The sequence below is a fragment of the Diabrotica undecimpunctata genome, chromosome 6, assembly GCF_040954645.1.
Source record: "Diabrotica undecimpunctata isolate CICGRU chromosome 6, icDiaUnde3, whole genome shotgun sequence".
Classification (NCBI taxonomy): Eukaryota; Metazoa; Arthropoda; class Insecta; order Coleoptera; family Chrysomelidae; genus Diabrotica; species Diabrotica undecimpunctata.
In genome coordinates this window covers 15631515-15649315 of record NC_092808.1, presented here as the reverse complement: position 1 = coordinate 15649315, position 17801 = coordinate 15631515, and the positions used below count along the sequence as shown (strand labels likewise).

Sequence of the window (17801 nt, the reverse complement as noted above, 5' to 3'; positions counted from 1 at the left end):
GTTAATATTATATACGTACTATGAAAGACATTGGCATTCCACGTTTTATAGTTATGGTTTCAATTTCCTTTCTAATATTGTCCTGAACCGTTCCTGTGACGTCAACAAAATCGCAATTTGTATCTGCAAAATGGCATGATATAGCTCGTCTAAAACCCTGAAACAAAAAATTGTATGTAAGTAATCCCATGACATATGACAGTAGGTAAAGAAAAAGAAAACAGAGACAATTACCCAATAAAGGAAAATTACAAATTCGAAACAACAACTTTTAGTTATTTAGGTGTGACGACGTTACTAACGTAAAAAGAACGATTAAAGAAATAAGCGTAAGAGGAAACTAGGCCTATAACAAACAAAAAACACAAAACTCAGTAAGAACAACAGAAACTAAAATATGCAAGACACACAATAACATATGCAATTAAAACTACAATCAACAGGTATTATAAGAAGAAATTAATCTAAATATAATAGTAAGAAAGATTATAAGAACAAAACTAAGCCAAAACATGACTAGAAAGGATGAAAGAAAACCAAAATGAAACGTAGAAGTAGAACAAGCATTAAATGAAAAAATATAGAAAAATTTATCTCGTAAAAGTAAAACCATTTGAATGGTTAGAATATATAATGAGAGGATCACCAAAAAACATAATTAAAATAATTACAACCTGGATTCTCCATCTCCATCTCCAAAACAGACGCCAATCGTCTACTCGTCTTCGAAAGGAAGATACTCTGCAGAATAACGGGCTCAATCTGTAAAAATGGTAATTTGAAAAGGCGATATACTCTCGAATTGTACAAGAAGTATGAAGAAATAGATAATGGTAGAGATGTATACTTTATTCACAATTATAAGAACTGACTTATGCAGAATTTAAAAGTATCCCGCTGATAAAGTCGAAGCCATAAAGGGATTTGCCTCTTCAGGTAAATAGTAAAAAGGGCCGGCTTAACGAATTTTATATTTTATTTGTCATTTACATTACATATTTAATTTAAATAAATATCTAGATAATTAAGGGAAAAAATACATAAACTGATGGAGTATTAGAATTAATTAATTATTATATTTTCTGTGTCGATTCTTTATTAAATATATCCAAATTTTGAAAGTAATAAACAATTTTTGTTTTGTTAAACAAATTGCAAGTGAAATAATAAAATGGTGAAGTGAAAATAAAAATGAATTAATGTAGGTATATACATATAGCTAAATATGATTATATTTTATACTTCATGTAAGGGAAGAAGTGTTTCAATTGTTAGTAAGGTATAAACTATGTCTGAAAAAGTTGGCAACAAATGGGAAATTTCTTTATTATTAATTTCACGAAAAAAAAACTATTCTTCATAAATATTTCTGCATTGCATACAAATCAATAATCAATAATCAAATTTATAAAATTTTAAGTGGTATAAAGCGAAAATCAAAAATATTGATTTATGCTTAAAAGTGAAGGGATTTTAAATTTAGGTGCAGCATAAAATGTTATTTTAATTTGGTTGTAGGAATTAAAAATTATTTTTAAATTTAGATTCATCGCCTTTTAATGATGTATCAGTAGGTGCATTAATTTTTAATTTTATTTCTAATTTACCTTATTCAATATACAAAATCCAGAAATGCAAAAGTATTTTTTTATTTACTTTTTACTTTAAAGGTATTATTTAATTATTAGAAGGCCATGAATCTAAACTTGGACATAATTTTTAATACCTACAAACATTTTAAAATGACATTTTCTTGCATATCTAAATTTAAAATCACTTTCCTCTTCAGTATTAATTAATAATTTTGATTTTTCCTATCTACCACTTAATATTTTATAAGATTATAGGTTAATGATTTCTATGTGATGGATAACCTTTAATGAAGAATAATTTTTTTTCGTGAAATTATTAATAAAAAAATTTCCCATTTTTTGCCAACTTTTTCAGACATGAAACGGAAAACTTAAACATAACAAATCAACATGAATAAATATGAACCTTTTAAAACGAGTAAATCGGTACTCATCGAAGGGACCTCAGACGTTCAGATATAATTAGCGTCTCTTTGTAGACAATAAAGTCGACTTTACTAAAGTAACAAGACATTTACTCAGCACAGACACTACACATTACTCCCCTGAGTTAGTGATAAGTGATAGTCTAAAAAAATCATTATGAAATTGACTGGCCAGTGTGAAAACCAGTGCCAATAAAACACAAAACACACACAAAACATTTTCTTCGTTGAGACTTAAAATAATGATTAATAACAATAATTATGGGAAATTTGTATGTTTATAAAAAGAGTTTTTTGACATTATGCTTGAATGATAATATTTGATCTGACTGTATATACCTATATACAGTTGTGCTATGCTTGGCTATTATGCCGGTCCTGGCAGCTTTGGTAGCTGTGATAATTATACAACAATAGATTATTTACAAGGGATTATTCAGTTTTACAGCTGTTATTAAAACAACTTTTATAATGAGACACTAAATTTCTGGATACATTATAATATCTTTCATAACAGTAGGTAGGCTTAGACTGGACATGTGTCAAGAGCAAATCAAAATTACCCACTCAGACCAATCCTATTAGCTGCACCAGTAGGAAACAGTAGTAAAGATGGAGGGACGGTGTGGACGAGGGCAAACTGACTACGGTCGGCGATGAACAGAAACGACTGGCGAAATGGACTGGGGAACTTCAAGGCTCAACTGAGACTGTACACCACTGATGATGATGATGGTGATATCAGATTATAGACCCAAACCCAGAGATACAAAACTGCGGAATAAGATTGCTACTAGTGCTAGGGCACATCTGAAACTATAAAAAAATAAGAAAAAGAGTAGTTAGCAATGCCATTGTAACTAAAAACGTTATTTATGTAATTACGATACTTTTGTTTAGTAGCCATGGTAGTATACCCATGGTGGTTCGCTATTCCCAGTCCGAACTGTCTAGTGAATTTAGTAATTATTTTTTTGCGAAGTTAGTTACTTTTTGACAGACTACAACTGGCTGGAAATTACTATATAACCAAGAACACGTACTCATAGCCAATATTTATAGTGTATTTATGTAGTGTACAAAATAAAAATATTTTGAGGAAATAAATTCCACAAAATTAAGCAGCCACCAATCAGAAAAGGTCTTATGGCACAGAATAATCTGTGCTTATGGCATACTTAATTGTTGTTGACGTTTTACTAGAATGAAATCAATATAAACTTTGGTTTTATTATCTTACAAAATAAGTATATGTAAAGAGGATTTAGCAAAGCAAATACATGATACTATAACAAACAAAGCAAATATTAGTAATTTCCAACAATTCATTCAGTTATGCTAGGTATTCATGTCCTGCAGAACAACAATGGAATTACATTTAATAAAATAAACAGTTTATGGGTTTAATATACACTTCCACTATTTGTAATAATTCTTCTTTTTTCAATGCAAGAGTAGATAATAAAATTTTATTTAAGCTGTTAAAACTGTGAGATAGAAACTTTGGTATTGCAGGTTTCCAGCTATGAATCTGTCAAAATATGCCCGAAGTAAGCGAATGAACCTTAGGAGTAATAGTAGCGGAAAGGATGTGACTTGATCAGAGAGATAGACTACAAGAATCAAGAGAGGGCTCTATTTGCCATCTCCAAATCATAAGCCTTTACCACGCTAGATCTCAGGCGAATCCTTTTAAGAAAGGCCGAGGTCGGACATCTCACAATTTTTTCTTCTTGAAACATTGCGATTTTCATATAGAAAACCTAGATCAACCAAAAGTTTTCACGTTTTAAGGTAAAGTTCCATTTCTGTTCCATTTGTGTTCCATTCGCTGAAGATGATTGTGAATGTGAAATAACCAAAGAGTATGAATACTATCACCACCTGCAGAAGTCAGGTCTAAGTTTACACAAGTATCCCTCTCTGCTTGTGTCATTTTTCCCACCACCAACTTAGTCTGCCTTTCTTATGTGCCAATTGAGTCTGATCAATTCTCATTATTATAATCAGTAAGACACGTCCGCGTCTTCACATTTTTTCAGCTCCTACTCCTATTTACCACATGCAGCGATATAGAGTTTGCCTGATAGAAAAGTTTTCATTTTCTCTTGACATGTTACATATTTTCATGATGGATGTTACATTCTGTCTTCTGCTAATATCAGAACCGTTCAAAATTGTCCCTTATAAGGTCCCGATACCTGGTTCGTTCTCACGAATAGCGGTTCGACCCTTTTGTTCAGTAACTCTACATACTAATAGTGTTAAGATGCAAAATTATGAATCGTTAGGAATAATCTTATTTAAACTTACTTGAGAGCGATTTACTCCAGACCCGTGTAACAGTAAAGGATGGAAGAATACAGTATCACCTTTATCTAATATTACTAACTGTTTAGGTAGATGGTCTTTACCTTGCACTCCGTGGTACATAGCGTTATTTTTACCCTGCAAAATAAAATACAAAAATCACACAACATACTGTATCGATTATATGCAGCTTACCTCAGGATATACATGTGGTAACAAAGGATTATTGATGTGGGATCCAGGTACAACGTACAGACATCCATTATTTTCGTCTACCCTCTGCATTGCTGTCCAGGAAGCAACGATTTTATCAGCTGGTCGAAAGGGAAAGTAATGAAGATCCTACGATAAAAAACTTTAAAAGATGTATTCACAATTTTTAATAAGCTGAGAAATAGATAAGACCCGTAGACAGATTCAAGTTGTCGATATATATGTATATACCGAAGCATCATTCACATATTATCGATGATATGCATGTAAACTCTATAATAGAATGAAAAATGGTGAGTCATGGACAAAATAGATCATTGAATGAGAATTAACTGAATGTTACCTCGACCAAATTCTTTTTAAAAGAAGAAAACAAAAAGTTAGGTTATGTGTGTTTAAGAAGAATATCGGAAATGGAAAAATACACCTGATCACTGTGTAACATTATTTCATTCTTACCGTAAAATTTATTTACGATTATTTGTTAAAGTATACTTCAGCTTTGTATTAATTTGTCTTGATCGTATCATCACGAAATAGTGGTGGAAATCAAAGGCACTAAATGGGAAATCAAATAAGATATAATCACAAGCAAAAATCTTCAGAAAAACACCTAAGACGTGGTTATAGCAGGAAACACAAAGTTGGCAGGAAAGGAGGAATCGTCTACCTATGAAACCACTTCAGGCTAAACATCACGATACACACAGTAATGTTGAGCGCCGAACCACTCTAGTACAGAAATTACTGCATTCTTCGCTTTATTGAGCATTTAATGGACACGTCAACCAATCCCCTGTAGAAAAAAAGACGCACTACAATCACCTCGGCACCATAATAAATGAAGAATGGACCAACAACCAGGAGATCCAACTTCAATCGGATGGGGGCCTTCTTCAAGAGTCACAACCTCTCTCTTGATACAAAAGTAAGAATGCTGCGATGCTAAGTCTTCTCTGTCCTTTTTTATGATGTTGAATCGTGGACCTTGAACGAAGATATGTGCAGAAAACTGAAATCATTTGAGATGGGCTATATCAGAGAATACTTAAGATCCCGTGGACTGACCAAGTTACAAATGAGGAGGTCCTCAGAAGAATGAATAACAACCGAGAGGTACTGGCCACCATCAAATCTCGAAAGTTACAATTCTTCGGACATATTATGCGGAATGAATCCAGATATCTCCTTCAAGCCATCCTGCAAGAAAAAATATTTCTAAAACGAGGGCCAGGAAGAAGAAGAACATCTTGATTAAATATCCTCAGAATCTTGTTCAATACAACATCTGTACAGGTTTTCCGCGCTGCTGCAGATAAGATAAAGATTGCCATGATGATCGCCAACATTCGTAACGGATAGGCACATCAAGAAGAAAAATGGACACTATTTGGTGAAAAAGCCACACGATTTGCTTCGACAATGAGCATCCATACTTTTAACTAAGATAAATATTATGTTACCTGATGCATAGGATGTCTTGATATATCTGGGTCTGTATCTGGGGGTTTGTTGATCAACATAGAATGCGCAACTGTTATATTTGGTCCAATTATGTTTTCCACAACATCTACAACGCTCTTTTCCAGACAGTAACGACTCAAAACTGGATCCATGACAAAATCTTGAAGCTGCAAGCAAATTCGGTTAAAAATGTTATCGAAGTAATAAGAATAATTAATAAGTTTTGATTTAAATTCAGTAATGAAAGTATAAATAAATTACTAAGTTGTGTTCACAATGGCTGCCGCATGCGCTCTCAATGGAACAAAAACACATTCGATTGCGACTTTGTCAAGAACATTTAGAGCGTTTTCGAATCGATTAAGTGGATTTTGTGTGTGGATTCATAACTATGGATTAGATTTGGGTCTATCACCATGATCCTGAATCAAAACAAGAGGCTAAAGATTGGTCTAAACCTGATTCTTAGGCTCGGAAACAAATTCGTGTGCCAAGAAGGTGTAAGTATCAATTTTTAGGATACTAAAGGATTTTTGTTTGTGGATTACTTGAAAACTGGTAAAAGAATAAATTCTGAATATTATAACATTTTAGACCAGCTAAAGGAAAAAAATCGCGAAAAAAGACTTGATTTGCAGATGACAAAAACCCTTTTTCATCAAGACAATGCAACGTGTCATATAAGAATTTTGACAATGTCTAAAATACATTAATTAAAGTTCGACTTAGCATCCACCATATTCACCAGATTTGGCCCCAGCGACTTCCATCTGTTTCAATAGGTACCTAGAAAATTCATGCGTGGGAAGCGTTTTTCATCAAATGATGAGGTCGTAACAGCTGTGGAAGCGTATTTTGCAGCCCTTCTAGATTCTCACTTCTGGGATGGAATTTATAATTTGGAATCTCGTTGGAACAAGTGTCTTGATGTTCAGGGCGACTATACTGAATAATAATATGTATTTCAAACCATAAAATGGTGTTTTTCTTATTGATTCGCAAAACTTATTTAAAAGCCTATTATACCGTTCAGTGTAACAGATATTGGAAGATTTTAACGTCGACCTCGAAACCTCTAAACCCCCATATATGAGTTGTACTAGGCAGATTACGATTTCGTGGTTTATCAGAGCCTCGAAATGACAACCGTAGCATTACTTTTTGATCTTTGTGGCATGGATCGAACCCACATCATTCAGCACCAAAGATGTCTTCCTTCAACAACCCTTGACTGTCCACTCCTGGACGTAAGCCTCTCCTTGCTGTTTCCATTTGAATTTGTCTTTTGCTACCTGGTGTCATTCTCTGGTCTTCCCTCCTTTTCTTTCACATCGTCTAGTCACATTTTTGGAGGTAGACACACATCTCTCTTATGTAATCTAGGTATCCACTATGTGTTTAGTCCACATGGTATCATCTTCTCTGGCAACATGCCTTACCCAAAACCACTTCAATGCAGCAGCACAGTGTATTACATCCTCTACTTTTGTTTTTCTACGTATTTCTTCATTGCGGATGCGATCTTTTAAAGTTATCCCACTGTCGTTCCACTGCGCGATATGTCACTCTCACTTTGATGGTGGCTTCTATGGTCAACGTAATTGTCTGTATACCGTATGCCATCACTGGAAGGATGCAACAATTAAAAAACTGTAGTCTTGCGATTTATGGGAATATTACTGTTTTTGAGGACAGTTTTTAGTTTGCCGATGGCAGCCTATATCGTGCGGACTCTTCGGTTTACTTCTGTGTGTTGGTTTTTTCTGTTTAAGTTTATTAAATGATCCAAGTAAATGCATTCTCTTACTCTTTCTATCACTTCCTCCCCTGCAGTAACTGGAACTTCTTCCAAAGTACGAATCTTGGTCTATGTTAGATTTATTTTCAAGCCTATTTTCTCTGAAATAATTTCTTATCGTTATGACAATATCATCCGCAAAGCGAAGATGACTCAGGTATCGTGCATTAATATTTAAACATAGTGGAAATATTACAAGATTTGATAGACAGAGAAATGAAACAAATACTAAATTATATACCAAACGAAAGAGGAAGCGTAGGACGACCCTTGAAAACTTGATAGCAGAACTGACAAGATTAATTAATCAAAATAACTAAGTATTAAAATGATCCATTAATACGAAATATAAAAAAATATCCTATTTCTTAACCATTTATAAATAAATATGTTAAATCGATATTGTCTTACCTTGTTCATGACCATCTCTCCCTTTAAACCTCTTTTCCTTAGTATTGGGTCCTTGATAACAAAACATTGTATATCATCGGCACGATCTTCACAAATGTCAAGAAATCTCTGACTAAAACATTAATAATAATTGATGATAGTTTATATATAGATTAACAGTGGCGGCGCAAAATCATAATTTTATGTGGGCAAGATACATTTTGCGAGGCCGTCTGCTCGCGTATGAAGACAGATTTTTTAAAATAAAAAACATGTGTCATTTCATATAGTCTATACGAGAAACCTAGAACAAAATATAAAAAACGTCTTAACGGAAAAGGAACCCGAACTGTCTACACAACACAGGATGGTCACTGCAAAACTGGAGGATGAAAAAATGGAGGAAGTGGAAAGAAAAGAGTAAATGTAAACAAACTAAAGATAAAAAGTGTGCGAGAATTTTACACGGAGGAAACTAACAAAAGACTGAGACAAATAGAGCGCCAAAAAGAAACATGGACAATGGAAGAAAGATGGAATACATACAGTGAAGTATTAAAGACAACAGCAACTGCAGTGTGTGGAATCAAAAAATATAATAAACAGTTAAAAAGGACAAGGTGGTGGAATAAAGAAGTGAAGACAGAAATAAAAAAGAAGAAAATAGCATGGAAAAAATACCTCGAAACGGGATTAGAAGAAGATAAAGAAAAATACTATAGGCAGAGACGATTGGCAAAAAAGACAGCCACACAAGCAAAAACAAAAACATGGAAAGAATTTGGAGAAGAACTTCAGGAAGAATATATAACAAATAATAGAAACTTTTGGACGAGAATACGACACATAAGGCAGGGAAAACGAAAGGAAATAAACGCAGTAAGAGATACTTCAAACCAAATACAAATAAGCCCAGAACAAATAGCTAGGGTATGGAAAGAATATTATGAGAAAAAATTTGATACCGAAGTGATAAAGGAAGACAATATAATCAATGAAGGCGAAGAAAACACAGAGCCAGAGCAAATAAGTAGAGAAGAAGTAATAGAAGGATTATCAAATATAAAAATAGGCAAGGCAGGTGGAGATGATGAAATTGAAATGGTAAAATACATGGGAGAAGAAGGAATAAACTGGCTATGGAAAATATATAAAGAGGCGTGGGAAAAACAAACAATCCCTAAAGACTGGCAGAACAATATCATCGTGCCAATATACAAAAAAGGAGAACATGTAAACTGCGACAACTATAGGGCAATATGTCTGTCATCGGTGTGCTTTAAAATATATACGAAAATAATAGAGAAGAGACTGAGACAAGAAGTAGAAATGGTATTGGGAGAAGAACAAATGGCATTTAGACCGGGAAGACAGACAAATGACAACATATATATCATTAGAAACCTAATAGAAAGAAGCATAGATACGGGGAAAAAACTAGTATTAGCATTCATAGACCTAAGAGCAGCATTTGACACGATAGAAAGACATATTATAGGGAAATGCTTGAGGAAAATTAACGTACCTAATGCATTGATAAAAATTATAGAAAGTACTGACAAAGAGGTAAAAGGAAGGGTACAAATATCAGGGGAAAGATCGGAAGCATTTAATTGGAAGAGAGGTATTAAACAAGGAGATAGTCTCAGCCCTTTGCTATTCATAATAGTAATGAACGAATTGATAAGAAACACTAGAGTCAGAACTAATCAACTACAGACAATAATAGGTTACCGCAGATTACAACCGGTAACAATAGAGTCCTTAATGTATGCAGACGACATAGTACTAATAGCAGATTCCGAGAATAAAATGCAGAAACTAATGGATATATGGGTAGAACAAATAGAAGAACTTAAAATGGAGATAAACGAGGAAAAAAGTAAGATAATGATAATCAGCGGCAAAGGAGATAAGGAAGATAATCAAATAAAGATAAAATGTAAAAACTCAGAATTGGAAATAGTAACAACTTACGAATACCTGGGAAGTATAATAACTAATGATGGAAAAATATACTGGGAAATAACAAATAGAGCAAAGAAATCAAACAAGTTATATTATGCGTTAGCCCCAATAATGGGAAAAAGAGAACTTGCACGAGAAACAAGAATAAAAATATATAACACAATAGTGATACCGACTGTGCTCTATGCAAGTGAAAACTGGACAATTCTGGAAAAAGATAAGAGCAGGATAAACGCAATGGAGATGAGACATCTAAGAAGGATAGTTGGAAAGACAAAATGGGATAGATTAAGCAACGAGACTATCAGGAGAATGGCCAACCAGGAACCGATAATGAACAAAATAGCAAAGAGACAAATGAACTGGCATGAGCATAATCCAATAGAATAACAAGAAAAATTTATGAAGCAAAAACCATCGGAAAAAGAAAAAGAGGCAGACCAAGAAAAAAATGGATACAGCAAGTAGTAGAGGCGCGAAAACTTAAACAAAACTCACTCGAGGAATTGAAAATAATGGCAGGAAACAGAAAAGAATGGAAGAGGTGGGTAAATGGAAATTAAAATAGCTAGCCCAAATCCGACACCCTGTTAGGGTAAAAGGAAGGGGAGAAAGAAAGTGTCATTTCATTATTAAACTTTTATTCATGCAAAATCTAGTTAAACTTCTAATGTGAAAAGACAATTTAATTTAAATATAACAGGAACAGGAATTTTCTACTTCTTACACTTGCTTGCATGCTATATCAGCCTCGATAGACAAAATTGCGACAGCAGAAAGTCTTTCCTGTGACATCGTAATGCTTAAATAATTCTTAATGAGTTTTAATTTTGAGAAGTTCCTTTCAGTGGAGGCTGTACTACTTGGTATTGTTAATAATATTGTAATGACGATATAAATGTTTGGGTATATTTCTTTTAAGTTATTATCTGTAATGCATTCAAGCAATTGTTTCACGTCTGTTATAAAGTTAGGTAAATTAGGGATCGTTATTTGTAATTTTTCATATAATTCGTAAGGTTGAAAGTCACTGCTCTCACCCACTCGTAGGACTGTGTGTAAATCTTGACAATTTTTTAATATTTGTTCGTGTGTAATATTTTTTAATTTACTTATATTATACAGAAAACCAAAATTTTCATGATGTTGATTTAAAGCCATAAATCTCAAATCCATATTGGTAATAATTGAATCAATCATAGTGTTAAAAAAATTTGGTTCATATCCGCTGTTGGGTCACTGTATAAGATGATCCTCACCCTCATAATCAAACACGCTTTTGTTTTTCGCTACTCTTTTGATTTTAAATTCGTTCGGCAGATCATAACAGCTTCTTTCAGATTGCCATAGTTTGCTTATCACATTAACACGCGATAACAATTCATACCATATATATTTAAAGATATTACAAATTCTAAAATAAGCATTTCGTTTAATACTGAATCACATTCACTGAGAGTGTCTGATTGATCCGTTTGGTTTTTCATACCTTCTATGAGTCCTACATCATCAAATTAAAATGGTATGGACTTAACTGCCTCGATTCTGCTTTTCCATCTCGGGTCCGATAAAGGCTTCATGGTAAGTTTTAATTTATCTTTGACCAATTCCCAGCGTTTGCTGAAACCTGAAAACAGCAAATAAATTTTTTGGATAAAACAAAAAAATGTTTTTGCTGTCACCGAAGAATTCGCGGCGAGCAGATTCCAACTATGACAACCGAAAGGTGTGAAAAATGCCCTAGGATTTATATTTAATATTCGAGTTTTGACACCACTGTTTATACCTACCATATTTGTGCCATTGTCGTATCCTTGGCCACGGCAGTTTTGAATATCTAAACCATTCTTTTCTAGTTCGCCTAGTATTCTTCTTCTTTTTGATGTGCCTATCCGTTACGAATGTTGGCGATCATCATGGCAATCTTTATCTTATCTTATCTTCGCAGATTTTAGCCATTCTGTTGGTATTTCTCCAGAGTTGTATATGTTGTTGAATATCTTTGTGATTATTGCTATTGATTCGTTGTCCATTAGTTTGAGTAGTTCTGCTTGTATATTATCAGGGCCTGCCGCTTTGCCATCTTTCGCCTAGTAAAGAATTACTAAAATACTCTCCTGTTGTCTCAATTACAGCAAGAAATCCAATAAAGCGTTCTTCTATTGTGCCCGTGGATGTATTACAAAATTTTAAGATCACAGAAATTTGTTCTACTTTACGCTCTAGCAAAAAGAATAATATTTTATATATATAAAATAATATATATAATATAAAAAGCAAAAAAGAATAATATTTTACCTCTTTTAATTCGCAAATCACTTCACTAATTACCGTTTTTGACATCAGTGTGATCAATTCATTTTGTATATCGACTTAAATTATGATGCGTAATTTGTTTGTCATTAATACGTCTCATATGTTCTCGTAAATTAGGATCAAATTTTGATATTAATTTAAATAAATTAATGAAGTTCCCACTATTCCTAAAGTCACCGTCTGTCTTTATAGCTTCTCTGTGACCTCTGAATGCGAGATTATGAGAGGCTAAGAAGTTAATAATATCGATTAATCTCTCAAATTGTACCATGTTATCCATTGGAACAGCGTTTTGAAACACTGAACCACAGTTTTAATTTCTTAAATAGAATGTCACACAAAAAAAATTATTATCACTTATGCACGATGCCGATAAGTCAACCCAAGTAGACTATACGTTTTAATTTGACGACCAACAGCATGAAAACAAAATCGTCAAAAAGTTGCGGTGTACAGGGGGGGGGGGGAGGCTGCTATGCCCTATTTTGTTCTGGGCGGTGACGTGCATTGCAGAGGGGATTTCTCGCGAGCGACGCAAGCACTTTTTTCGGCGCGTTCATGGCTTAGGTTTAAGTAATACATAAATCTTCATGGCGCGAGGCCCATCGGACCGTCCACGCCCTACGCCGCCTCTGCAGATTAAGTAAATATAAAACAAAGCATACATATTTAATACATTGTATCTGCACTAGGTTTGAAACAGTCGACCAATAAAAAAGTTAACACATTAATACCATGAATTATAACGAAAGTTAAGTTTGACATGTAGAAAATAACGCCGCAAATCCTCACCACTGCCGATATCGCTCTCTGAGCTCTATACTGAAATTTGATGGTCCAAGAGCTGGTAGACAATTTTGGGTAAGTATTGGGCAGGCAAACAGCTGTCGATATACGCTCCCTCCCACACTGCAGTTTACCTATAAAGCTTTTTACTTAAATGAACGCGTAACTTTTTTGATCACCTGGCAGGTAGAAAATCTCACCAAAATGAACTGACTTTTTGAAATTTTTTTTTAATACATATTAAAAAATACAAAAATTGTTTTGTATTTACCTGCAAAATAGTTTTGCAAGCATCTTACAGAGTTAAAATCCTTCGTAAATCGTCTGGCTTGTTTATTTTTTTATTTTTGAATGTTACTTCTTCTTCTTCTTAAAGTGCCCTCTCCTCAATGGAGGTTGGCTACTACAATTTTAAAATCTTCTCTATCTTCAGCTGTTCTTATTAGCTGTTCAAAATTTAGCCCTGTCCATTGTCGGATGTTTCTGAGCCACGATAGTCTTTTCCTTCCTAGGCCTCTCTTTCCCTTGATTTTTCCTTTCACTATAAGTTGGGCATATTGGTACTTATTATTTCTCAGTATGTGGCCTAGGTATGATGTTTTTCTAACTTCTACTGTGTTAAAAAGTTCTCTTTCCTTGTCTATTCTATGCAGCACTTCTTCGTTTGAGGTATGCGATGTCCATGAAATTTTGAGCATTCTCCGGTAGATCCACATTTCAAAGGCCTCCAATTTATTTACGGTTGATGTTTTTAGGGTCCACGTTTCAACTGCATATAGAAGAGTCGACCAGACGTAGCATTTTGATAAACGTAGTCGAATTTCGAGTTTTATTCGAGAATCACAAAGCAGTTTTTTTTATTTTTTTGAAAGATTTTCTGGCCTGTTCTATTCTCGATCTTATTTCTAGATCAGGAATTAGGCTGCTATCGATCCAACATCCCAGGTACTTAAATCTATTGACCTGTTCTAAAATGTGCCCATTTATTGTGCAAGGTTGAGGTACGTTTTGGTTTTTTCGGATTGACATCACTTTGGTTTTTTTAATGTTTATTTTCATACCAAATTGCTCACAGGTCGAGTTGGTCTTGTCGATGAGTCGTTGTAGACCTACGTCGGAATCCGCAATTAACACTGTATCATCGGCGTATCTGATACTGTTGATATTTACGCCATTCACCTTGACTCCATCCTTGGAATCCTCCAATGCTTCTTTAAATAGAAACTCGGAGTAAAGATTAAACAGCAGAGGCGACAGAACACATCCTTGTCTAACTCCCCTCCTAATTTCTACTTCTGCGGATGTGGAACCTTCGATCCTAACTCTGGCGTTTTGGTTCCAGTACAAGTTTTTTAAGAATTTGATGTCTTTTCCATCTAAACCGACTTCTTGCAAACGTTCTAATAGTAGGTCGTGTCTTACTCTATCAAATGCTTTTTCGAAGTCTATAAAGCATATAAATATATCTTTCTGTTGGTCGTAGCATTTTTGGGCGAGAACTAGTAAACTGAACAGGGCTTCTCTCGTTCCCATGCCGGCTCTGAATCCAAACTGATCGTCTCCGATGATTGTTTCGCACTTTCTATAGATACGATTGAATGTTACAAGTTACCTCAAATATATTTTTTGTACTAAAATGCTTTATAATACATTGTTTTAAAGCGGTTGTTAAATGACCGCTACACTCCAGCCAAATCTGCATTTCTGTATTAGGATATTATGGAAGAGATACCTGAAAAATGTTCAGAATACCTCAAATACCTACCCAAAAATGTCTACGAGCTCTCCTACTATGATGTGTGACACATGGTGTGAGAGGCAACCCATTTTCGTGGAAATAGTTCAGAATCCAGCAGTCCACTCGAGTATTTGATTTTTATAATATAATTCTTTTGACAATTATGGCATTGGAGCACAAATTAGTCAAACTTTTCACGTCTGAATCGGAATCAATAGAACGATATAACAGTTATTTCAGTATCTCTACTTCGTCAGCCATTCGAGCAGATTTCGATTCAAACTAAAAAGTCTAACTAATGTCTCCAAAATCTTTCCACTTTCAGTGGTTCGGGCACAGAGGTGCCAACTGCTTTGGTGGCAAAGAACTAAACAATTAGATAAATTGTTTGGCCTGTCGAAATGTGCAAATATTAGGCGCTTTTAGCAAAAGCTTTCTGAGCGTTTTTTTATTTGTATTCGAATTTATTCCATTTGGCTTATAGACACTAAATAATAACAATAATAATAACAAAAGAGTAGCGGAAAAAACACTTACTTCAAAATCTCTATTAGTTCAGGGCTAACGTTTTTTCTTATGATTATAAACCCATTTCGTTCATAAAATTGTCTCTGAGTATGTGTCAATTTTGAGCCGGGATGTGTATACCTGTACGTCCTAAAATAAAATAATTAAAATTAACACTGATTATCATCAAGAAAATGAATAGCAACAACATAAAGAATATTTTTTCTATATTTGTGACAACTGACCATTCTACGTCTTTATTAGGACAAATAAGTTAATAAATTAACAAAACGGTGATATTAAATCTAGGCAGGTTATTTCAGCATCTGAACCGTGGGTGGGTCACATAGTACGTTATTATCACCATTGGCTCCACAGCCCAGGATGGACATTGATTGTTCAATTCATCTTCTCCACACTAGTTTCTAGTCCATCTCTTGGACCGCTTTCCTACTATGTGTTGAATTATACTAATTGCTGGTTCAGAGGGTCACAAGCTCCGCATGACCCATCCATTCCAGTTTTCCAAGCTAAATAAATTTTACCACATTAGGTTCTGCGTAAGCTTGATCTTCTTTACGTGCCATTTCCCCGACGGACGTTGACAATCATCGTGGCTATTCTGAATAGTTGATTAATGTGCCTCCGTACCATTCCCTTAAGTTACGCAGTCATGATATTCTTCTGCTTCCTTGACTTCACCTGCCCTGGAACTTCCCTTATATAATCAACTGAACTACGTTGTATCTCTCACCGCGCATAACATGCCCCAGGTATTGCAGCTTTCGTGTTTTGATGGTTTCCATTCTTTTGTTAACTCTTCTCATAATTTCGTTGTTTGTTACACACTCTGTCCATGATATCTTCAGGATTCTTCGAAAAGAAAGAAAGAAAAAGCCTTTCTTTCATTTGTAGACCATTGAAGTGTTCGATTGGTGATTTCGCTGGTAATATATCCTTTACTTAGATGCAACAACGTGGGAATAATGCTACCTGAAGTTAAATGTAAAACTTAATAATGCGCAATCAATGAAACATATCAGTTAATTCTCCCTCTTTACGATCACGTGTTAACAATTGTAAGTGATAATATTTCTTATATAAAAGCAGAGAGCAAATAAATGGTAACTGTATTACCTATCGAACAATTTAAAAGTATACGGGTTATAATTGTAATACATACTGAGTAAGAAGTAGTTTATTTAAATCCATACTACAAAAAGAACCACCGCTTAATGGAAATACACCAAAGGTCGAAGAAATAATCCGAAGTAATTATACCTAATTCTTGTACGCAGCCAAAATATTTATTCAGCTACACTTGGACAGAGAAACCCTTCCCGTTTCCAGTGTAATTTATTTAATGGTAAATATCCAGAAAGACCCATAACGCAGTCAACAGTAAGTAAGATTGAAAAGAAATTTCGATAAACTGATACGGTTAAAAATGCACATAAATCAGGTCGTCCCTCTGTAAATTATAATACATCATTAGATGGTTACTTGCTTTTGAAGAAGATGCACACACTTCTGTTCGTAAGGTTAGTCGTGATCTCGATGTTTGCAAAACAACGGTACAAAAAGTAATAAAACTTGAAAAATGGCACCCTTTATGCACACTTGTATAGGAATTAAACGAGGATGATCCAGATAAAAGAATACAATTTTGTGACACAATGATGGATAACTGCCACCGAAACCCTAGCTTGGTTCAAAATATTATTTTTTCTAATAAGGCAACATTCACATTAAATGGCGAGGTCAACCGTCAGAATTGTAGATACTGGGTAAAAGAAAACTCCAACTGAATGCAGGAACATCATACACAATACCTGCAAAAGGTAAACGTATAGGCTGGCATTGTAAGAAATATAATCATCGGACCCTACTTTTTCGAAGGTAATTTAAACGGGCCAGCATACCTTCAGTTTTTAAGAGGGTGTCTCGTACCTACTTTAGTTAATTTATTTCATAGTAGAATTATTAATCCTGGAGGTTTTAATGAAAGTTTATCGTTTCAATAAGATGGTGCGCCTCCGCATTATGCTGTAGATGTTCGAAGGTACCTAAAGGATTTTTTTTCGAACAGGTGGAGTGGAAGACGTGGACATATTGGATGGCCAGCGAGGTCGCCAGACCTCAATCCTTTGGATTATTTCATGTGGTGTAATTTGAAGAATGTTTTTTATAAAACGAAACCTGCAAATATTGAAGACTTAAAAACAAGAATTTGTAAAGAAATAAACAATATTTCTCAAGAAACCATAAACACGGTTGTACAAGAATTTGTAAAC

The 17801-nt window shown here is 34.3% G+C and overlaps 1 protein-coding gene across 1 annotated transcript in view; it reads right to left on the bottom strand.

Moving 5' to 3' along the window:
* LOC140443178 (phytanoyl-CoA dioxygenase, peroxisomal-like) overlaps positions 1–17801 on the bottom strand; it is a 36587-nt gene that overhangs the window by 1349 nt on the left and 17437 nt on the right. The window contains exons 2-7 of the mRNA XM_072534275.1: positions 15538–15657; positions 8214–8325; positions 6004–6171; positions 4523–4669; positions 4331–4465; positions 20–157 (exon numbers count right to left, since the gene is read on the bottom strand). Coding sequence (XP_072390376.1) covers positions 20–157; positions 4331–4465; positions 4523–4669; positions 6004–6171; positions 8214–8325; positions 15538–15657 — 820 coding nt within the window. The remainder of the gene's footprint in view (positions 1–19; positions 158–4330; positions 4466–4522; positions 4670–6003; positions 6172–8213; positions 8326–15537; positions 15658–17801) is intronic.